The 25,412-nt window shown below is 42.8% G+C and overlaps 1 protein-coding gene across 8 annotated transcripts in view; it reads left to right on the forward strand.

Annotated features, from left to right (window-relative positions):
* Positions 1-25,412, forward strand: part of LOC134357220 (hyaluronan and proteoglycan link protein 1-like) — a 135,526-nt gene that overhangs the window by 89,053 nt on the left and 21,061 nt on the right. For all 8 annotated transcript variants that reach the window (XM_063068514.1, XM_063068517.1, XM_063068518.1 and 5 more), the window contains one exon: positions 16,417-16,791. In XM_063068514.1, the coding sequence (XP_062924584.1) occupies positions 16,417-16,791 (375 nt within the window). The remainder of the gene's footprint in view (positions 1-16,416; positions 16,792-25,412) is intronic.

Raw genomic sequence — 25,412 nt, forward strand, 5'->3', positions numbered from 1 at the left:
GTATTGTAAGCAGTTTTGAGCCCCTTTTCTAAGAAAAGATGTGCTGTCATTGGAGAGGGTTCAAATGGGGTTCACAAGAATGATCACAGGAACAAATGGAATAACATATGAGGAGTGTTTGATGGCTCTGGGCCTGTACTCACTGGAGTTTAGAAGAATGGAGGGGATGGGAGAATCTCATTGAAACCTATTGAATATTGAAAAGCCTTGTTAGCCTGGATGTGGAAAGGATGCTTCCTAAATATAGAGACTCAGACTAGGACCAGAGGGCACACAGTCAGAATAGAGGGACATCCATTTAGAACAGAGATGAGGAAAAATTTCTTTAGCCAGAGAGTAGTGAATCTGTGGAATTCATTGCCACTGATAGCTGTGCAGGCCAATTATTGAGTATATTTAAGGTGGATTCTAACAGGTTCTTGATGAATCAGGGAATCAAAGGTTAGAGGGAGAAGGCTGGAGACTGGGGTTGAGAGGGATAATAAATCAGTTGTGATGGAATGTCAGAGCAGACTCTATGAGCCAAATGGCTTAACTCTGCTGCTGTGTCTTATGGCCTATGGTTTTACAGACCCAGAGCTATCAAAAGCTCCTCATACGTTAGTTAACATTTTCGTTCCTGGAATCATTCTCATGAGCATCCTCTCTACGCTCCCCTGTGCTAGTATATTCTTTCTTACATATGGGACTCAAAAGTGCTCAGAATACTCCAAATGTGCTCTGTTGAATGTCTTATAAGCCCTCAGAATTACACCTTTGCTTTTATATTCTAGTCCTCTCTAAATGAAAGCTAAAATTGCAATTTCCTTCCTTACTACTGACTGAATTGGATTCCTGGTCCCTATGTTTGAATGTATTTTAGCTTGTTCAGAAATAATGATACATAGGCATCCGTTAGTCACATGAGACCATGGATTTGCGTCTTGGAAGGTTTCCAGGGCGCAGGCCTGGGCAAGGTTGTATGGAAGACAGGCAGTTGCCCATGCTGCAAGTCTCCCCCCTCCACGCCACCGATGTTGTCCAAGGGAAGGGCTTTAGGACCCATACAGCTTGGCACCGGTGTCGTCACAGAGCAATGTGTGGTTAAGTGCCTTGCTCAAGGACACAAGCTGAGGCTCGAACTAGCGACTTTCCAATCACTAGACCGACGCCTTAACCACTTGGCCACACTCCAACTGCAATAATGAATTATTGTAAGTAATGATTAGTCATAGTCATACTTTAACGAACCCGGGGGAAATTGGTTTTTGTTACAGTTGCACCATAAATAATTGAATAGTAATAAAACCATAAATAGTTAAATAGTAATATGTAAATTATGCCAGGAAATAAGTCCAGGACCAGCCGGTTGGCTCAGGGTGTCTGACCCTCCAAGGGAGGATTTGTAAAGTTTGATGGCCACAGGCAGGAATGACTTCCTATGACGCTCTGTGTTGCATCTCGGTGGAATGAGTCTCCGGCTGAATGTACTCCTGTGCCCAACCAGTACATTATGTAGTGGATGGGAGACATTGTCCAAGATGGCATGCAACTTGGACAGCATCCTCTTTTCAGACACCACCGTCAGAGAGTCCAGTTCCATCCCCACAACATCACTGGCCTTACGAATGAGTTTGTTGATTCTGTTGGTGTCTGCTACCCTCAGCCTGCTGCTCCAGCACACAACAGCAAACATGATAGCACTGGCCACCACAGACTCATAGAACATCCTCAGCATCGTCCGGCAGATGTTAAAGGACCTCAGTCTCCTAAGGAAATAGAGATGGCTCAGACCCTTCTTGTAGATAGCCTCAGTGTTCTTTGACCAGTCCAGTTTATTGTCAATTCGTATCCCCAGGTATTTGTAATCCTCCACCATGTCCACACTGACCCCCTGGATGGAAACAGGGGTCACCGGTACCTTAGCTCTCCTCAGGTCTACCACCAGCTCCTTAGTCTCTTTCACATTAAGCTGCAGATAATTCTGCTCACACCATGTGGCAAAGTTTCCTACCGTAGCCCTGTACTCAGCCACATCTCCCTTGCTGATGCATCCAACTGTGGCAGAGTCATCAGAAAACTTCTGAAGATGACAAGTCTCTGTGCAGTAATTGAAGTCCGAGGTGTAAATGGTGAAGAGAAAGGGAGACAAGACAGTCCTCTGTGGAGCCCCAGTGCTGCTGATCACTCTGTCGGACACACAGTGTTGCAAGCACATGTACTGTGGTCTGCCAGTCAGGTAATCAAGAATCCATGATACCAGGGAAGCATCCACCTGCATCACTGTCAGCTTCTCCCCCAGTAGAGCAGGGCGGATGGTGTTGAACGCACTGGAGAAGTCAAAAAATATGACCCTCACAGTGCTCACTGACTTGTCCAGGTGGGCGTAGACACGGTTCAGCAGGTAGACGATAGCATCCTCAACTCCTAGTCAGGGCTGGTAGGCAAACTGGAGGGGATCTAAGTGTGGCCTGACCATAGGCCGGAGCAGCTCCAGAACAAGTCTCTCCAGGGTCTTCATGATGTGGGAGGTCAATGCCACCGGTCTGTAGTCATTGAGGCCACTGGGGCGTGGCATCTTCGGCACAGGGACAAGGCAGGACGTCTTCCACAGCACAGGAACCCTCCGAGGTTATGCATAACCCAGCCTGTTGTTCACACTTGGATCTCAGAATATCCTTGTGGCTGTGCTAGTTTAATGCCTACAGTAACTGGTGCTCGGATGGCATTTCCTGAGTTTCCTCTCCCTGGAAACATACAGTGAAATGCATCATTTTGCTTTAAGGCACAGTACAGTCCGAGGATTTGCTTTGAGCAGTCCACAAGTGATGCCATGCTTCTGATACCAACATAGTCTACCTACAATTTACTAACCCTAACTCGTACAGTACATTTTTTTTTGTAACTCCAAAACATAAAAACTAATTGAAAGGAAAACAATTGACCCTGGAGATAACTCGCGTCCGTTCGTTTTTACTTTAAGCGAGGCACATGTTTGACATGGTAGTAACATGACGTATGCAATTCACATATTTTTAAGTATAACCCATAATTAATTAAACAAACAAGAATACTTAATCAAACAATATACTTATAATATTACTCAAGTATTATTAAAATATTAAATACACACAGTAGGGATCCAGAACACCCAGAAAAAACCCATGTGGTCACAGGGAGAATATAGAAACTCACTACAGACAGCAGTGGGTATTGGACCCTGATCGCTGGTATTTTAAAGCTTTACATTAACTGTGAGGCTGCTCCAGCACTTTGTGTGTGAAACATCCACTGAAATGCATCATTTGTGTGAATGACCAACGCAGTCCGATGATGCACTGGTCTCCACAAGTCTCCGGCGCCCACACAGCAGGCCCACTACTTACTGATCCAAATCCGTATGTCTTCGGACTGTGGGAGGAAACTGGAGCACCTGGAGGAACCCGCATGGTCACGGGGAGAAAGTAAAGGACTCTAAGACAACACACCCACCCTCGCTTGCTTTAGTGTTCAGGTCGGTGAATTAATTCTAATGAACGGGACCACAACAGAGAGCTGGTGTAAATCTGAGGGTTCAGGACTGAGGTACAGCTGGGGGTACTTGTCATCACGGTGATTCTGGCGTAAGACTGGGTGGTCAGCTGAGACAGTGGATTCTGTACATCCTGCCGAAGAGCAGTGGGTAGATGAGTGGTGTTTACATTTCAGCTTGATGCCATGCTCACGTAAGTCCTGGGCTATGGTTTTACACTGCATTCCGCTGCTAGGTGTATCACAGTCCATGGGGTGGTATGGTAGTGAAGCGGTTAGTGTAACATGTTACATTGCCAGTGACCTGGGTTCAAATCCCGATGATGTCTGTCAGGATTTTGTGTGTTCGCCTCTTGACTGTGTGGGTTTCCTCCTCTTGGATCCTGGTGCTCTTGTGATCCAAAGGTTAGATTAGATTATGAAGACACGCAGTCCTCTTTTATTGTCATTTAGTAATGCATGCATTAAGAAATGATACATTATTTCCTCCGGTGTGATATCACAAAACACAGGACAGACCAAGACTGAAAAAACTAACAAAACCACATAATTATAACATATAGTTACAACAGTGCAACAATACCATAACTTGATGAAAAAGTCCATGAGCACAGTAAAAGTTCAAAGTCTCTCAAATGTCCCACATCTCACGCAGACGGGAGAAGGAAGAAAAACTCTCCCTGCCATACCCCACCACTGTCCGACTCTGAGTCATCCGAAAACTTCGAGCCTTCGATCAGCTGTCCAGCACCGAGTACTGAGCGCCATCTCTATCCGAATGATTCGACCTCAATCTCGGTTGCCAACAGCAAGCAAAGCCGGGGATTTTGAGGCCTTCCCTCTGGAAGATTCCCGATTGCGCAGTAACAATAGCAGCGAACTGGCATTTCAGAAATTTCTCCAGATGTTCCTCTGTGCTTTCACACCTGTCTCCATCAAATCAGAATTGTCCACGGCCCCTATTTAACGGATACGATATCATTTTTCACCGGAGGGCTGCGCACACGCAGCGCGCTGCTCTCTCTCCTCCCGCCCTTAGGTTCTTGAGAAGTCAAGAATAAGCCATAGTACTAGTTCTTTATGGCTACTTTATTAAATGTTACATGAACAAAATCTGAACAAGGGAGAGCTGAGAGAACAAAGGAAAAAGCGGTCATGGTTTTCTTATACCCAAACTAGAGGTAACAAAATTTCCATTGACGACAATTAACCTTTAATTATTTCATTATAGGTTCAATTACAATTTCAAATACCATGCCACCTGCTACTGAAAACTAAGATGCTTCTAGAGAAGTACAGAATTACTGGAGAAATCACTGAAAATTACATGTATATGGGTGATAATACAGTATAATATAGTATAAAATTACAAGCAAGCTAGGGAAATTAACCTACAAGAAAAGTGACAATTTAACTCCCCAATCCAACTCCCTGTGTGCTTCAGTTTCCTCCCCCAGTCCAGGGACATGTGGGTTAGCTTAGTGAATTATGGGCATGCTATGAGGGGTGATTGATATGTTTGTGGCCTGAGGTAGAAGGAGTCAATATTAGAAAATCTACCAAATTTATTATTCAACATAATCCCCTCCTACCTGTACATACTTAGTCCAGCAGTCGTGGAGCATACGGATCCCTTCTTTGTAGAAGTGGTCCACAGCAGGGGTGATTGAGAAGTTTGTGGCCTAAAGTAGAAGGAGATGAGTTATTAACTTCAAACTTTCTGTATTTTCACTCAAAGAGTTGAACTGCACGTGCATGTAATGAGAGCATCTTGGATCTCCAGGTGGCCCACAGCAGCGGTGATTGATAAGTTTGTGGCCTAAGGTAGAAGGAGATGAGTTATACAGCTCTTGTTACATGCACGTGCAGTTCAACTCTTTGAGTGAAAATGTAGAAAGTTTGAAGTTAATAACTGATCTCCTTCTACCTTAGGCCACAAACTTATCAATCACCCCTGCTGTGGACCACCTCTGGAGGTCCAAGACGCCGACTTCTACAAAGAAGGGATCCGTGTGCTCCATGACCACTGGACTAAGTGTGTAAATGTAGGAAAAATAAATGTGCTAGGTTTTCTAAAATTGACTCCTTCTACCTTAGGCCACGAATTTATCAATCAGCCCTCGTATGTTGGTGCAGGAAGCATGGTGACACTTGTGGGCTGCCCCCAGCGCAGTCCTCAGACTGTGCTGGGCGTTGATACAAAATAACTCATTTCACTATACGTTTGGTTATTTCAACGTACACGTGAAATATAAAGCTGATCTTTAATCTTCAATTACCATGAACATATTGACTCTATGTCCATCTTTTTAAGAGATGTGCTTAGTTTTAATAAATTTTAAGGTTTTAATCATTTAAATAGCTGTCACTGGTGTTAAAATGTTAAGCTGCCATTAAAGATGCTCCAGGGAGTTAAACCTCAGGATATGCCATCCAAGCCCCAGTCACTGTTTGTAGACAATAAACCAGCATGGTCACAAGGATATTCTGAGGTCCAAATGTGAATGACAGGCTGGGTTAAGCATGATAACTATTTACAAAAACTCATTGTTCGAAACTGCATTCTCACTGTATGTTTCGAAGTGCATGTGACAAATGAAGCTAATCTCCATACATTCGAAGAAAGGCAGTTCTCCTGTACGATGTATTTCATACCTGAGTAAATAATTCAGTCAGTAATCCCTGCCAAAAGTCCCAGGGAATAAGCAGCACCAATCCAGTATTTTACAGGCTCAGGGCATTCATTTGAGAGGACACTTGTACAAATTAACTCATAGCCATTATTTCATAATCAGGTTTAATATCACCGACATATGTTGTGAAATTTGTTGTTGTGCAGGAGCAGTCCATTGAATTACGTAATAATAGAAAAAAACCTGTGAATTACAGTAAATATACATATATCACATTAAATAAGTAGTGCAAAAAGAGAAAAATAAAGGTGGTGAGGTAGTGTTCATGGGTTCAATGTCCATTCAGAAATCAGATGGCGGAGGGGAAGAAGCTGTTCCTGAGTCATCGTGTGCCTTCAGGATCCTGTATTTTCTGATGGTAGCAAAGAGATGAGGGTATGTCCTGAGCGGTAGGGGTCCTGATGGATGCTGTGCCTTTATGAGGCATCGCTCCTCGAAGATGTCGTGAGTGCTGGGGGTGGGGGGGGTGGTGGATACTGCCCATGATGAAGGTGACTGAGTTCATAACTTTCTGCAGTTTTTTCCAATCCTGTGCGGTGTGCCCCCATGCCCTACACCAGATGGTGATACAGCCAGTTAGAATGCTCTCCACAGTACATCTGTAGAAATCTGCGAGTGATTTTGGTGACATACAAAATCTTCTCAAACTCCTAATGAAACATAGCTGCTGTTGTGCCTTCTTTGTAGCTGCATCAATGTGTTTGGCCCAGGATAGATCCTCAGAGATGTTGATACCCAGGCACTTGAAAATGCTCACTCTTCCCACTTCTGATCCCTCGATGAGGACTGGTGTGTGTTTCCTCATCTTACCCTTTCTGAAATGTGTCTCTGAAGATTGTTAGTAGTTAGTGATATATTTCTGATGAAAGCCTGCTGTGATTTGTTGCTTGTCAGGGCGGATTCTCTCATGTATTAAAAAAACACTGTGCACACAGTCTGTCGGCAGTTCCACCACAGCCATTGCCAGCAAAAATAGAGGAAAGTAGTAAAAATCTTGGAGGCGCTTCAAGTCTGTAATCTCATCCTGGGGCCATTTGCCGTTGTAGCTGATGATATCATTTGATCTGTCTGAGCTGGTCTGCCAGTTTTTAATCATTGTTACTTGTCCATTTTTCTCCCTTTACAGATGTTTCGTATAGTCTCATAATCAGATCCTGTTCAATCCTCCTGCTTTGTATTTGGAATCGGATGCCTACTTTCATTGATCCCCTCCTGAGCTGCATTTTCATGTTGTTCTGTAAAGACCGTTTCCATTCAGCAGCTCAATAACGTGGCGGTCAGCATAATGCTATTACAGTACCAGCGAGCCGGCTGCAATTACTGTATGGAGTTTGCACGTTCTCCCCGTGATTGCGTGAGTTTCCTCTGTGCCCTCTGGTTTCCACCCACATTCCAGAGACGTACCAGTTCGAAGTTTAATTGGTTGCATGGGTGTAATTTATGGCGTGGTCTCCTTGGGCTGTAAGGACCTACCTTGCCATATCGCTATATAAAGTAAACCTGATTAACCAACAAATTAATAGTTAGAGCAATGCACAAAATGCTGCAGGAACTCATTAGGTCAGGCATCATGTATGGAAGGGAATAAACTGTTGAGAGAAGAAACACGGGGAGAACGTGTTTTGGGATGCAAGGTCTTGGCCTGAAATGTCAACTGCTTGTTCCTCTCCATAGATACCGCCTGGCCTTCTGAATTCCTCCAGCATTTTATGTTTATTGTCCTGGATTTCCAGCACCTGTAGAATCTCTTGTGTTTAAAATTAATAGTTATGCCAGCACTGTATAGCTTTGAACTCCTTGTTAAAATCAGATGGCCAGCAGGTAAGGCAAGGATGAGGTGTATGGTGACAGTTTTATCCTCTGGGTTGGGCAGTCCAGAACTAGGAGGCATAGATATGTGGTGAGAGAGGAAAGATTTTAAAGGGAGGGTGGTGAGCATATGGAACGAGCTGCCAGAGGGAGTGGTTGAGGCAGGTATAATGGTGGGATTTAAGAAACACTTGAAAAGGCATGTGGAGTGGAGGGGCATAAAGGGATATAGACCAAGTGCAGGAAATTGAAGCTAGCTGTGTGAACACCGTGGTGAGCATGGTCTGGTTGGGCTGAAGGACTTGTATGTGTGGTGTTTTGATCTATAACTCTTAGATTCTGTAATGCTATATCTGTTAGTCTTGTATTATCTAGCCTCTTTGGCATATTTGATTAGTTCTTGTTCTGCTGAAAAGATTTATTTTCATCTTCTATTCTTCCTTCGCACGATCCTAAAATATGTTCTTAATTGTTCTGATTGTCACATGTACAGTATAAATAATTAGAGCACATTTGAAGTATCTGGGCCTGTACTCACTGCTGTTTCGAAGAATTGTGGTGGGGCGGGGGGGTGGGAATCTCACTGAAACCTATATTAGAAGGCCTGGATGGAGTGGATATGGGGAACCAGTTACAATGTGTCAATGTGAACCTGTATGTGTCCAGGACACAGAAATGGACAGAAAAAAAATCATTGTAGACACTACCCACCCTGCAAACTCTCTTTTCCAAAAGCTCCCTTCAGGAATGCACTGTAGCACCATTAAAACAAAACCTTCATGCCATCTTAAAAGCTTCTTCCCCTGGGCATTTAATCTGATCAACCATCCTAGTTAACCACCCCCACTCCCTTCTATCACCACAGTCACTGCACTGCACTTTAAACATTTTAAACCACTTTTTATAAAGCTGTTTACATTGTAAATGCATGTTGGCATTTATGTATTTATGCACATTTTATTCCATACCCGCACTTCACCCTCTAACTTTATTTTATATAATTCTCAATCCTTTGTAATTGTTGAATGTTGTTCATTTTGTGGCATGTTGTGCTCCAATCCACACACTGCAGCCAATTCCTAATACAAGTAAATGTATATGGAAAATAAAGTTGATCCTTGATGTCACACTTGTGTAGAAGGAATATCACTTACCCCTTACCAACTCCCGCCAGAGTTCTGGTCTGATGCAGAGTGAGAAACAGAATCAGGTTTCTTATCACTGACGACATGAAGTTTGTTGTTTGGTGGCAGCAGTGCAGGATATAAAAAATTGCTGTAATTTACGATTAAAATATAGTGCAAAAGACGACTTTTTTTTTATAGGCATCCATTACTCTCTTGAGACCATGGATTTGCGCCTTGGAAGGTTTCCAGGGCGCAGGCCTGGGCAAGGTTGTATGGAAGACCGGCAGTTGCCCATGCTGCATGACACCCCTCTCCACGCCACCGATGTTGTCTAAGGGAAGGGCATTAGGACCCATACAGCTTGTCACCAGTGTCGTCGCACAGCAATGTGTGGTTAGGTGCCTTGCTCAAGGACACAACACGCTGCCTCGGCCAAGGCTCGAACTAGCAACCTTCAAATCACTAGACGAACGCCTTAACCACTTGGCCACGTGCCAACACATGTCAAAAGACGACTAGCAAGGTTGTATTCATGGATTCTTGGACCACTCAAAAATCTGATGGTGGAGGGGAAGAAAGTATTGAGTGTGGGTCTTCAGGCTCCTGTACCTCCTCATTAATGGTAGAATGAGAAGAGGTTATGTCCCAGATAGTGAAGATCCTTAATGAGGGATGCCGCCTCCTTGAGGTACTGCCTCTTGAAGATGTCCTCGATGGTTCAGAGCAGTGATTCTCAACTGTTTTTTGGCCACGGCCCCCTTAGGAGCTCTTCTCAAGTGTCAGGGCCCTCCCTTCAAGTGACTTGGGGAAACTCATTACGTATGTTTAGTCGCCAAATTAAACAAATTACTGTGAAAATTTACAATTTCAACTGAGATTTAGCAAATGACATAGTATAAATGCATAATAATACAGTATTTCAATTCTCCTTCTCATTTGCATTGGCTAAAAACTACCAAAAATGAAAAAAATAAAAGAAATGATTTTTCTATTTTTTTTCTGGCTAAATTGACAACATCGACTGGGAAATGGCTTAGGAAGGCTGCCTAAATGTTTTTGACTTGGGTATAAGCGTGCAAAATACAGATACATTACTAACAAAACATGCTGTCACCCGGAGCCAGGGATTTTTTTTTTCGGTGACTTCATATGCAGTAATAAACACTTTTCACAACCTACCTTTACATATAATATATCCAAACACGTATACTTTAAAGTTACTAGGCTAAAAAAGGCCTGGCAAGACATGCTGTTCTTCGGAGAATTCAGTATGGCGATAATAGATGCGAGAACTGTTGATTGAATACGTTGACCCGGTGCAGTCTGGTTCACGACTGACTCTGCTGTGTGGGAGGAGCTTAAGCAATGAATTTACCAGGTGCGCCAAATGCAAACGGTGTGTTGAAAAGATATGATAAATAGGAGGGAAACTATTGACCCCAATGAAGTTTGCTGCTTGGGTATTTCATCGGTTCAGTTACCAGGGCCCCCATAAACCCTTGGGGCTCCCCTTCTCACAGTTTTCAGTCGGTGGCCCCCTTCAAATGTGCCAGGGCCCCCAAGGGGGCCATTTGGTCCCCGTTGAGAATAGCTGGTTTAGAGGGTTAAGACTGTAATGGAGCTGGCTGTGTCTACAACTCTCTGCAGAAAAATGGAGGGCTATATAGAAGAGAAGGGTTAGATTGATCTTGGGGAATGTTAAAAGATCAGCACAATATCGTGGGTTGAAGAGCTTCTACTGTGCTGTAATGTCGATGGTCTGTGTTCGAAGCTCCTAGGCGTGTTGTCTACACATGGCTTATTACTCTGCAGTGGAGATCATGTTAACTATTCTCCTGAGAATTCTTCAGTGAGCTATTCAAATACAAGCAGAGAACCACAAAGAAAAAGCGATCATTCTAACCTTTTGATCATTTATTAATTTTTGAAATAGCCAATCAATAATTGCATTGTATTATGATGTCTCATGTTGCTTATAGACCTGTCAAATTGTACTTCAAGTGTGCCTCAATAGTGTACTCTGATCAGAGAGGTACCAGTAAATATTATGCTGCATGAATTGATTTACTGAGAATTACCAGAAATTAATAATAGATGCAGTGAAAAAGTGTTATGATCTGCTCAGGTATAAGTGGGGATAGAAATAAACTGTTTACACTACTGGGACAGATATCATAAGGTCTCAACAAATGATCTGGAATCATGGGTTAATATTCCACCGCGGCCGCATTGAAATTTAAATTCAATTAATTAAGTTAAAAGACCATGTGGTCTCTCCCTCTCTTAATCTGGATTTCATCTGACTCCAGATCATAGTAATGTTGTTAACAGTTGACTACCCTCTGTAAGACTTTGCCAAATTAGCCAGTTATATCGAACTAGTGTGAAACACTATGATTAAAACAATGAATCCAGATGGACTAAGAGCATCAAACTGAGTACCAGACAAGCCAAGACTCATCAAAGCAAAAATTGTTGGAAACACTTAGCTGGTCAGGTGGAAAATGCGAAAAGAGAAACAGAGTTAAGGTTTCATGTCAAAGACCGTTTGTCAGGACTGGGAAAAAAAGTAGGAGTAAACACTGGCAGAGCACAATACACATGAGGACTTTGTCAAAACTGAGAGAGCTGCCTCACAGATCAGTCACAAAATATCCATATTCTCTTGCATAGAATCAAATCATTCAACCAACTCTCCAGCATCAAAATCCCCAGAAATATCCTGTTCGACCATCTGTCAGAATGTCCTGTCCTTTCAACTGCAGGAATGTCCTGTCCTACCAGTTGAGGAATTTCCTGTTTGACCAGCTGCAGGAATGCCCTGTCCTACCATCTATCAGAATGTCCTGTCCTACCATTTGCAGGAATGCCCTGTCCTACCATCTGTCAGAACGCCCCGTCCTACCATCTGTTAGAACATCCTGTCCTACCATTTGCAGGAATGTCCTGTCCTACCAGCTGGACAAATATCCCAGTTGTTGTTAGACAGATGTAGCCATGGAAATCCATAATATTGACTACACCGTTTAATGGAATTTTGTGGCATTAGCCTATGTGTTGGCAAGGAAAGTACCTTAAGGTTATTATAGCCAAGTATGGTAGTGGGGACAAGCTTCCTCTATCTATTAGATGCTCCCAAAAACCGTGCATCTCAAATAGCCTCTGACAACCAAGTCCAGCTCCTGGCTTTCACGTGTGGTTTAGCTACTAAGCCCAGCAGAACTGTTTTTACTGACAAGAGAAGGGGCAAAGACAGGTTACTGTCTTAAAACCAGCTGCTTTGGACTGATAGAGGTTGAGAGCTCGTCTCAGAGAAGGATCTCAAACCTCTGCTGCCTTGTAGCTATACACACTCATGGTGAAAGCTTCAGGAGTAAACGCCAAGAGAAAAGTCGGGAGCCAGAGTCCCTAAGGTAGTCCGACGTTGAGTTGTACACTGACTGGTAACTCCTGCAAGGCTGCTGGCGCCAAATTCTATTGGTCTCCACCGTTCTTTTGGATTCATCAGCTGCATGGAGAAGGGAAGCTTGCCACATGGGCTCTCCACATCGTACTACCCTGGCTTGCATATCACGTAGAGAGCTGGGACCTAACATCCAAGGTCAACTCCAACTAACAGAGGGTCTCGTGATGCAAGGAAACCTTTGGTTGATTGTGACTGGCAATCCTCCTGTAACAGTTAATCAATAAACCTTAAATAGTGAAATTTGAGGCTAAGAACAAAAATATGGACTCCCAGTGGAGGGATTATTCCAACCCCATGGATATGATGTAAGAAGTCCAATGTCTGTGAAAATATGATGTCATTTTAGTTGTGTTATGCTTAGTGGATTGCTTTGCAGCACCAGTGATTGGGGTTCAATCCCCATCACTGTTGGTGAGGAGTTTGTATGTTCTCTCCATGATTGCATGGATTTCTTCTGGGTGCTCATGGTATACAGAACCACACTGACTCTGAGTCTGGATGACCTTCAAGCAGGCTTCCCAATGCATCAGAAAATCACCATTTGCCCCTTACTCCTTCTCTCTTTTCCCATTTCCCCTTCAGGTTCCCCTCTTCCTCTTCTCTGCCCATCACCTGCCTCTGTTCCCTCTCCTCCTTCCCTTTCTCCCATGGTCCACTCTCCTCACCTATCAGATTTCTCCTTCACCTATCACCACCCAGCTTCTTGCTTCATCCCTCCCTCCCCCACCCATCCACGTACTCCCTCACCTGATCTCACCAAATCACCTGCCAGCTTTACTCCTCCCGCTCCACCCACCTTATTCTTATTCTGGCTTCTGACCCCTTCCTTTCCAGTCCTGATGAAACGTCTCAGCCCAAAACATCGACTATTTCTTCATATCCATAGATGCAGCCTGGCCTGCTGAGTATTTCCAGTATTTTATATGTGCTACTCTTAATTTGTAAAAGATTTGAAGGGAATGGGTAATTTCTTGACCATTAATTGATCACAAGTAGAAAATACCATGCTATTTTGATGGATATTTTTAAAATGGATAATAATAAAAATCTATGGCTCCAGTCTCTGATGTAGTGCCACTGAGAACTTCATTGTCCTTTCCTGCACATAACTTCTCTCTCCTGGAAATGATGCAGAATCACATACTTTTAAATCCAATTGACTTGTCCTTCTCCTACCCCACCTTCTTATTCTGGCTTTCTCCTCCTTCCTTTCTATTCCTGATGAAGGATCTTGGCCCGAAACAGTTTATTCCACTCCACAGATACTGCCTGACCTACACCTTATGTGTGTTGCTCTGGATTTCGAACATCTGCAGAATCTCTTTTGTACAGGAAAAGCCCCAGTGAATCATCCAAATCATCCAATAAGTTAAAGAGTGAGGTTATGTAACAGTGATAAATGTACAAGTGGGGTCTTGTACGTTCTTGGCCCGGTGTTCTGCATTTAAAGCAAATCTCACCTAGCACAGAACATAGAACAGTACAGTATAGGAAAAGGCTCTTCAGCCCACAGTGTTGTGCCGAACCAGCAAAAAATAAATCAAAAACCAAAAATCTAATCTCTCCTATGTACACAATGTCCATATTCCTCTATCTTTCTTACATTCATGTCCCTCTCTAAACATCTCTTAAAAGCCTCTAGTGTATTTGCCTCTGCTACCACTAGGCAGCGCATTCCAGGCATCTACCACTCACTGAGTAAAAAAACTTACTCCTCACATCCCCTTTGTACCTACCCCCTCTCACCTTCAATACATGCCCTCTGTTATTAAACATTTCTACCTGGGAAAAAGATACTCCCTGTCTGCTCTACCTATGCCACTCATAATCTTATAAACCTCTATCAGATCTCCTCGCAGTCTCTGCTGCTCCAAAGAAAACAATCCAAGTTTGTCCAGCCTCTTGTAATAGCATTTTCCCCTCTAAACCAGGCAGCATCCTGGTAAATCTCTTCTGCACCCTCTCCCAAGGCTTAACATCTTTCCTATAGTAGGGTGACCAGAAATGTATGCAGTACTCTAGATGTGGTCCAGCTATAGTTTAATTAAGTTGCAACATAACCTCTTGACTTTTGAACTCTATGCCTCAACTAATAAAAGCAAGCAGTCCACAAGCCTTCTAAACCACCCTTAACAGTGTATTGCCTCCTGACATTTGCAATACCTCACATTTATCTGGGTTAAACTCCATCTGCCATTTCTTTGCCCATATCTGCAACTGATCTATATCGTGCTATATTTTTGTTGGTCTTCTACATATAACCATATAACAATTACAGCACGGAAACAGGCCATCTCGGCCCTTCTAGTCCATGCCAAACCCTTACTCTCACCTAGTCCCACCGACCTGCACTCAGCCCATAACCCTCCATTCCTTTCCTGTCCATATATCTATCCAATTTAACTTTAAACGACAACATCGAACCTGCCTCTACCACTTCTGCTGGAAGCTCGTTCCACACAGCTACCACTCTCTGAGTAAAGAAGTTCCCCCTCATGTTACCCCTAAACTTTTGCCCTTTAACCCTCAACTCATGTCCTCTTGTTTGAATCTCTCCCACTCTCAATGGAAAAATCCTATCCACATCAACTCTATCTATCCCCCTCATAATTTTAAATACCTCTATCAAGACCCCCCTCAACCTTTTATGCTCCAAAGAATAAAGACCCAACTTGCTCAACCTTTCTCTGTAACTTAGTGCTGAAACCCAGGTTAACATTCTAGTAAATCTTCTCTGTACTCTCCTTATTGATGCTTTGAAAACGTACTTCATTATCCACAACTCCACCTATCTTAGTATCATCTGCATACTTACTAATCCAATTTACAACCCCATCATCCAGATCATTAATGTATATGACAAATAACATTGGACCCAGTACAGATCCATGAGGCACATGACTAGACACAGTCCTCCAATCTGACACACAGTTATCCATTAATACTCTCTGGCTTCTCCCATCCAGCCACTGCTGAATACATTTTACTACTTCAATATTAATGCCTAACGATTGAACCTTCCTAACTAACCTTCCATGTGGAACTTTGTCAAAGGCCTTACTATCTACAACTCCACCAATCTTGTTATCATCCGCAAACTTACTAACCCACCCATCTATATTTTCATCCTGGTCATTTATATACATCACAAATACCAGAGGTCCCAGCACAGATCCCTGCGGAACACCACTAATTACAGACTTCCAACTCGAATAAGTCCCTTCAATCACTACCCTCTGTCTTCTGTGCACAAGCCACTTCTGAATCCAAGCCGCCAATTTGCCACAGACCCCATGCATCTCAATCTTCTGGATTAGCCTCCCAGAAGGGGCTTTGTCAAATGCCTTACTAAAATCCATGTAGACAACATTCATTGTCCTACCTTCTTTACTCTTCTGCGACACCTTGTCAAAAAACTCAGATCTAACTAGTAGGACGTGACCTGCTCCGTACCAAAGTTATGCTGACTCTCAATAATTGGGCCATGGGTTTCCAAATACTCATATATCCTATCCCTAAGGATTTTCTCCAGCAATTCCCCCACTACTGACAAGAGACTCACTGATCTATAGTTCCCAAGGTTTTCCCTTGTTCCTTTCTTAAATAGAGGTACAACATTAGCCATTCGCCAGTCCTCCAGAGCCTCACCTGTGCCTGGAGAGGACATGAAGATACTAGTCAAGACCGTAATACCCATGATTTTGATTTTCACTTATCAAAATTGATTTGGTTTGGTACCAATTTCTAAGCATTACAGAAAAGTAATACAACTGAACCTCTGTTAATATGTTTCTTTTGTCTTGCTTTGTAGATAGTGAATCACGGCTGGGCATAACGATAGATCAACCTAAAGTTATCTCCTTTCGGGGTAGCAACGCCACTCTGCCCTGCAAGTTCTACTACAAGCCGGTTCCTGCTCGCGGATTTTTCGGTCCTTTCAAGGTCAGGATCAAGTGGACCAAACTCACCTCAGATTACCTCAAGGAAATTGATGTCTTTGTTTCATTGGGAAACAACTGGAAAAGTTTTGGAAATTATGAGGGAAGAGTTTTCCTGAATGACGATGATGAGAATGATGCCTCTATAACAATTACAGATTTAACTCTGGAGGACTACGGCAAATACAAATGTGAAATCATTGAGGGGCTCGATGATGTCACTGGGACCGTACTGCTGGATCTCCAAGGTATAATAACATGTGTCTTGATTTATTTCGATTGATTCATTATTCTTATCCACATTTGTAAAAGAGCAAGCCCCAAAGACCATGTTGGACAACAGTTAAGACCATAAGACATGGGTGAAGAACCAGGCCACTTGGCTCATTGAGTCAGCTCTTCCATTCCATTGTAGCTGATTTATTCCCTCGCAACCCCATTCTCCTGATTTCTCGCTGTAACCTTTGACGCCCTGACTAAACAAGAACCTGTCAAACTCTGTTTTAAATATACTCAATGACTTGGCCCCCGCAGCCAACTGCAACAATGAATTCCACAGATTCACCATCCTCTGGCTAAAGAATTTCCTCCTCATCTCTGTTCTAAATGGATGTCCCTCTATTCCAGAAATTCCCAACCTTTTTTTGCCAGGGACCAATAGCATTAAGCAAGGGTTCCGTAGACCCCTGGTTAGGAAACCCTGCTCTATTCTGAGGTTGTTAATTGAAGTTCTTGATCGTTGTTGAGGTTGAGGAAGGCTGACGGTCATGCTCATAACAAATTCCTGATCAACGGTGAGTTAATCTGATCCAATGGATACTGCAGTGTAGCCTGACCCAGGTAGCGAAAGGCAGTTTTAGATCGTGACCAACACGTTTTTCACAAATGGTTCCCTCGCTGCATCTTTAGGATATCATTAACAGCAGGTATGATCAAATTAATTGACAAAGCTCCTATCAAGATTAGAAGATTAGCGTGGAGGGTCTCAGCCCTCTCCATAGATGCTGCATGACCTGCCGAGTTCCTCAAGCATTTTGTGTTTGTTGCTCTAAGTCAGGGCTTCCCAAACTTTTCAATGCCATGGATCCCTCCCATTAACCAAGGAGTCCATGGACCCCAGGTTGGGAACCCCTGTTCTAGAAGATTAACCTTATTTGTCACATGTATACTGAAACAACGAAACACACAGTGAAATGTGTTGTTGGAATCAACGACTAACAAGGTCCAATGATGTGATGTGTACAAGTGCCCCCATGTTTCTTGTGTAATAGAGCATACCCAAAACTTGCTAACCCTAACTTGTATGTATTTGGACTGTCGAAGGAAACCAGAGCACCCAGAGGAAACCCACACGGTCACGGGGAGAACGTACAAACTCCTTACAGACAGTGGCAGGAATTGAAACCCAGTCGATGATTGCCGGCACTGTAAATCCTTGTGCTAAACGTAACGCTATCAGACCACCCCCACTGTAAAATAATATAGTTTCACCTGAAGAAACTGCACTAAATTAATTATTAATTGTAAACATTTATTTGCTTTAAACACTTCTCCTGATAAACCTGATTCTTATACGGGTCTCTGTTGTGGACTGAGAGCAGAGGGAGGGGAATCATGGTTGGGAAATGAGGAAGAGAGAGGGGAGATAATGGGAAGCACCAGAGGGACAATAAACCAATTGCGCCCATGCCACACCCCCCCAGGACTCCTTCTCTGCCACCTGTCCCACACACCTCCCTTAGCACTCCACACCTGCCATTCCCAACATCCTTTGCTCCCGCCAGATTTACAAACTCACTGTCCACTCCACATTGACAAATACAGTACTGTGCAAAAGTCTAAGGCATCCTAGATATATATTTATTTATATATCTATATTTATCTATATATATCCCTATCTATCTATCTATATATATCTATATCTTTCTCTCTCTCTCTCTCTCTCTCTCATATATATATATACACACACACAGTACACTTTCAACACAGCACCGTGCTGCATTTTTATTGTAATTGCTGTGTTCACTCATGTATAACTTCTGATTGGACCTGAAACCAGGAGAAAAAAAACAAAGCCAGAACTTGATATAAACCTTTATTCAGTAAACCTTACAACTACAAAAAAACCCTCAAAACTCAACAGTGCATCCCAAAGCTTGATGATCTAAATGGTTTACCCAAGAACATTTGAGATGTTGGTAAGACCAACAACCTGTCATTAAAAGTCAGTCGGGGATTGGTTGTCAGCTGACCGATATGTGTTGGTTGTTTCAGTTCACCGTTACAGTAATTTATAGTTTGTTTTTAATTGCACTGCACTGCACCCACAAAACAGCAAATTTCATGACAAATGTCAGTGATATTAAACCTGATTTTGATTTATTTTTAAGGATGAGATCAAGTTCCAGTTGATTATCATTCCACCACACATGAATACAGCAGAACAAAACACCAGTCCTTCAGGGCTGAGATGCAAAACATACACAACACAGCACAGGGCAAGGCACACATAGCACATTCAAGATAGCATGCAAACATATAGTCACACAAAAATACATACATATGTAACCCAATTCCCTGAGTGACATGTCCCACAAATTAATGCTGTGGTTCAGGCAGTCCACAAATGCACGCAATCCATCTTGTCATTCCACCGATTGAGCAGTGGAGGGCAACACCAACAGGAGATGCCAGTCCCCAACCACCCGAGCATGGACCCCATGCTACACTGCCTCCAGTGTTTCCTCTCCTGGACTACAACAGCAGGCAAGCCCACGTCTTGAGGCCACGCAGCTTCCCCGCCATCTGTTGCACCAATAGCAATACCTGCGACACCTTACACTATCAATGTCCATCAGGGTCTTGCGATCACAAGAGCAATAGCCAAGATAACCACCCGCTGTTATGCTGCATGCCACCTTCCGACACCAACTCCAATGCTTTTGATGGCTTCCTGTAGCTGTCAGCAAATGGTCTGCACCAAGTCCAGCTCACTGTCAGGGTAGCCCTGCAGTACCCAAAGTTCTTAAAGTGAAGCATTGTATTGTAAAAGTAAAAAAGACATTTAAAAAAAGAGAAAAACACTTTTGGTTGGCCCCTGAGAGGCTGCTGCGTCTGAGCACGCTGACATCTTACTGCCATCTTTTCTGTTCATAATCTGTGTTTAACAGTTACTTCCAATATGCTTTCACAGAGAGCGAGTCAGAGAGCTATGGTGTTGAACAGCACAGAAATGGGCCCTTTCATCTATCACATCCACACTGATCTTTTTGCCTTCATTAGGTCTGTCGCTTTTGATGCTTTGTGATGCTCAGATGTCTCAATATTTCACTGAGGCATACTAAACCCGAAATAATATTTGTGCTTTGGGAAAAATGCAACGTACTAAAGGAAAATTCATTCCCCTCCAAGTAGCATAGCATTCTGACTTGAAAATAAATCATTTCCCTCAGCCCTGCTGGATCTAACTCCCTTCCCTAACAGCACATCAGAATGCCAGAATTTTAAAAAGATTGTTCAACACCACTTTGTCAGGGACGGTTAGGATGAAGCAGTGAATAATGTCCTTGCCAGTGAACCCCCCCAAAAAAGGGGGAATTTTAAAAAAACTTTGGCGAGAGATCAGATAGAAAATTAGGACCCGGGGAGGAGAAAGGAGAAAACACAGCAGGGGAGGAGTGATGTTACAATGGGGCATCTAGAATGAAAAATTGGGAAGTCTAGAATTCAGGGCAGCAAATCAATAAAACATCAGCAGAGAATTAATGTGTAGGGTAAGGAGCAGCCAGTGATCCAGGAATGAGGTTAGAAAATGTCCAGCAATACATCTGATAACTAGGGCAGGAGAAAACAGCAATACTTGGGGAATCCAGCAGCAACAGAAACGCAAATCAGATCTTTACGTCCCTTGCTAAATTATCGCAAGATGCTGGCCCAAACTTTAAGCAAGCATAGGAACTCCATCTTGCAAATGTGGTATGACTGACTCAGACCTGTGTTATGTGGGGGAATTGTGAACATTAGCTGTGTCCTCAATTCCTTGTGCTTTTCCAGTTAACTTTGGGTAGCACAATAGCGTAGTTCTTAGTGTAATGCTATCATAGTGCTGGTGTAATGAGCTGTTTGGGCCTATGTAGGGCACCAGAGAGCTTTGGGCTCTGAAGTTTTTAAAGCACCTGAATTGGTTAATTGTTATTTAAGGAAAGTTGCTAATCATTTAGAGTTCCGTGTGTTTTTCCTGAGCGACTCGCTCTTGGTAATGCAGTCTCCTGGTGCTTTCTGTTTAAACTTGTTCCGTTTATTTAAGAATTCATGTTACTGGTATTTCTTAAGCAGACACCTGATTAGAGCTAATCACGGGGTCCTAGTTTTTGAGAATGTTATGTCTCACGGTGTCGCTTTGCCACCGATATTCTGTCGGAATTCTTATAAATAATCTCTGGTTGCCGTCTCGACATTGGAGTAAGTCTTTCCTCTACACTTGAATTATGACATTGCCAGTGCTCATCATGACATCCGGTGTCTCAGATTTAGTTCTACTGCTGTCTGCAGAGAGTTTGTATGTTCTCCCTATGTGCATGGGTTTCCTCCCACAATCCACGGATGTACAGGTTAGGGTCAGTGAGTTGTTGGGTCAGTTGGGTCAGTAGGGTCAGTTAGGGCATGCTATGTTGGCGCTGGAGTCATACTGAGACTTGCAGGCTGCCGCCAGCACATCCTCAGACTGTGTTGGTTGTTGATGCAAATGACACTTTTCAGCGCATGTTAAACACAAGAGATTGTGCAGAAGCTGGAAATCCTGAGCAGCACGTACAAAATGCTGGAGGAACTCAGCAGGTCAGGCAGCATCTATAAAGGGATTAACAGTTAACATTTCATCAGGAGGTTTCATTCTCAACCCAAATTGTCAGCTGTTTATTCCTTGCCATAGCTGCAGCCTGACCTGCTGAGTTCCTCCTACATTTTGCACTTGTCACCACATGTTGCAATGTTTCGATGTACACGTGAAATACAATGCTAATCTTGCAAACAAAACTTAAGAATTCCATCTTGCAAATGTGGTGAAATCTACTCAGATCTGTGTTACAGGGGAATTGTGAAGTTTAGTTGTGTCCTCCCTGCTCTCTGCTGTTAGAGTTAACTGAGAACTATGTGTTGCATTTAAATAAAGCCACAGCCTGCCTTATATACTTTGGCACAGCCCCGCATTTCTCCATTGTAAAGCTGAGAGTAAAACATTGGGAATCTATTAAAAGAGGCTTCGTGTTTCATGAGCATTATCTAAATAAAATACAGTGATTTGATGGGACGGCTCTTTAACACATGGGTCAATTGCTTAGAAGGCAGACAAGGGTTGATACAAAACTGAATAATTAGCCAATCCCTTTACAAAACTAATACCAAATAATTAAATAGTTCATCATTCTTATACAAAGATTCATTCTCTGGAAACTAGTTCCAAAGTAAATATTAGACCATAGAAGAGAGTGGGGAATGAGCTGCCAGCAGAATTGGATCTGATTTCAACATTTAAGAGAAATTTGGATAGGTACATGGATGGGAGGAGTACGGAGGCCTATGGTTCTGGTGAAGGTCAGTGGCACTAAGCAAATTAATAGTTTGGCATAGTCTAGATGGATTGAATGGCCTGTTTCTGTGCTGGTGTGTTTAAAAAAAAAGAGCATAGAATGAAAATCAAAATCGGGTTATATTACTGGCATACAGTATGTCATCAAATTTGCTACTTTGTGGCAGCTGCATTGCAATATATAATAAAAATATATATAAATTACATTAAGAATATATTTGAAAAATTAAATTAAGTTAGTAGTGCAAAAAGTAAACACATGGTGAGTTTGCGTCAATGGTTTCATTGTCCATTCAGAAATCTGATGGTAGATGGTAGAGGCGATGAAACTGTTCCTAAAATGTTGAGTATGCGTGTTCAGGCTCCTGTGCTTCCTCCCTGATGGTAGCAGTCAGAAAAGGGCATTTCCTGGGTGATGGAGAGAGGGGGGTGGTTGGTCCTTAATGATGATGTCATCTTTTTGAAAGGATCCTGAATGCTCGTGCCCGTGATGCAACTGGCAGCTTAAAACTTCCTGCAGCCTTTTCTGGTCCTGTGCAGTGGCCCCTCCATACCAGATGTTGATGCAACCAGTTAAAATGCTCTCCATGTACATCTGTAGAAATTTGCAAATGTCATCAGTTACATCTCAAGTCCCATCAAACTCCTGATGAAATATACGAGTTGCTGTCATGCCTTCTTTGTAAATGTTGGGCCCAGGATTGATCTTCAGAGATGCTGACACCCAGTAACTTGAAACTGCTCACCTTTTCCACTGCTGATACCTCAACGAGGTCTGGTGTATGTTCCCTCGAACATCCCTACAATACTGTACAGGCCCTTCAGTCCACAATACTGTGCCAACCTTATAATCTACTCTAAGAGGCAGCAACTCAATGAATAAAAGCATGCAGACATGGTCTAGAGGTTCATTTGTTGTTCAAACCAAACATCAGAATGGGGAAGAAATGTGATCCAAGTGACTTTGACCATTGAATGATTGTTGGTGCCAGACAGGGTGGTTAGATATCTCAGAAACTGCTCAACTCCTGGAATTTTCATGCACAACAGTCTCAAAAACTTACAGAGAATGGTGCGAAAAATAAAAAACATCCAATGTGGCAGTGCGATGCGTGGAAATGCCGTGTTAAAGGGAGAGGTCAGAGGAGAATGGTCAGACTGCTTCAAGCTGACAGGAGGGCAACGGGAACACAAATAACAACATGTTACAACAGTGGTGTGCAGTAGAGCATTTCTGAATGCACAACACAGTGAACATTGATATTGACAGGCTACAGCAGCAGAAAAGACCACAAACATGAACTCAGTGGCCACTTCATTAAAACAGGAGGTACTTAGTAAATCGGCCACTAAGTATATATGAAGATTTTAATGAGATGGAGGCTAACCAGTTTGCTGCAACGCAGTGAGAAGATTTGCAGAATCTAATCAGTCATAAATTATTTAAATTTGCTTTCTGCTTTGAAAGTTGACACACTTCAATTTATTTGATTAATTTGACTTGATTTATGCAGAATGGTTGCTGGCATGCATATGTATATATGAATTAATTTATATTAATGACACCAGTGTAACCAAGTACATTTGCAGTCCTTATAACAGAATTTAGGAACAGTAATTTGACAATGCCAGACAATTAATAGTGATGGACAGAATTTAGAACTCATGGTCAATGAGTTTGGAGAGATACAATAAAGAAATGGGACACCATGGTAGTGCAGCACTTAACATGATGCTAATACAGCTCAGGGCATTGGAGTTTGGAGCTCAATCCCGGCATCCTTTGTAAGGAGTCTGCACGTCCTCCCCGTGGAATGCTTGGGTTTCCTCTGGATGCTCCAGTTTCCTCCCACAGTCCAATAATGTACCGGTTTGTAGATTAACTAATTATTGTAAATTGCCCCGGAATTAGGCTAGGATTAAATTGGGAGTTGTGGGTGGCATGGCTCAAAGGGCCAGAGGGGTCTATTTCATACGTATCGCTAAATAAAAATAAATTAATTAATTAATTGGGGTTTTTCTGCAGGAAATACATGCAAGTCATGTTTATTGTCATCTGCACAAAAAACTTACTTGTTGTAACATCACAGTCACATAGCACCAAATAAGAAGCATACACAAGACAAATATAAACTATGCACTGTTTTTAATTGTACAAAATTAGAACAACAAAAAATAAAGTCCAATTTGGTGCAAAGTGATCAAAGTGTTGTGGAATTGTAGTGACACAGGTCTTGCCGGTTGGTTTAAGAATCAAGTGGTAGATGAGAAGTAGCTGCAATTGGACCTGGTGGTGTGGGACTTCAATTTTCTGTACCTTCTCCCGGATGGCAGCTGAGAGATGGCACGGCCTGGATGCTGGGCACCTTTGATAATGGATGTTGTCTTCTTGAAGCAGCACCTCCTGTGGATGCTACTGATGGTGGGGGGTGGGGTGTGTGGGGGTATGTGCTTGGAATGTACTGGGCAGAGTCCACCAACTTCTGTGGCTTGTTACATTCCTGTGCATTTGAATTGCTGTACCACACCATAATGCAACCAGACAGAATACATTCAATAATTGTTGATCAAACTTGTAGAAGTTTGTTAGAATGTTTGTGAAGTGATTGAGTTATGTGAATATCACCATCACCAATCAAGATGGATGTTAAAATATGGATATGGAATAAAATGGTCAAAGGAACACATGCAAAATGCTGAAGGAAATGAGCAGGCTAGGCAGAATCTACAGAAAAGAGTAAAACAGTTGTCACTTCAGGCTAAGATCCTTCATCAGGAGTAGAATAAAGGAGGGGGAGAAAACATCGAACCAGACCATGAGAGGCCTGCGTTGGGCATTTTCATGCCTTACAAGGCGCAGATTAGAGGTCTGTGTGGGGCGCCACTCCTCGCACAGATACTAGAGCAATGTGTGGTTAAGTGCCTTGCTCAAGGACACAAACACATTGCCACAGCTGAGGCTCGAACTAGCGACCTTCAGATCACTAGACGAATGCCTTAACCACTTGGCCACGTGCCAAGTAAGGGTAAGAAGGTGGGGGAAGGGAGGAAGAAGTACAAGGTTGTAGGTGTTAGGTGAAACCGGGAGGGGGAGGTTCAAAGGAAAGTTCAAAAGTTCACAATAAATTTATTATCAAAGTACATATATATAACCATATACAACCCTGAGATTCATTTTCTTGTGGGAAAACTCAATAATAGAGTAATAACTATAGCAGAATCAATGAAAGGCCGCATCAACTTGGTCGCTCAATCAATGAGCAAAAGACAACAAACTGCAAA

The sequence above is a fragment of the Mobula hypostoma genome, chromosome 16 (genome assembly GCF_963921235.1).
Source record: "Mobula hypostoma chromosome 16, sMobHyp1.1, whole genome shotgun sequence".
Classification (NCBI taxonomy): domain Eukaryota; kingdom Metazoa; phylum Chordata; class Chondrichthyes; order Myliobatiformes; family Myliobatidae; genus Mobula; species Mobula hypostoma.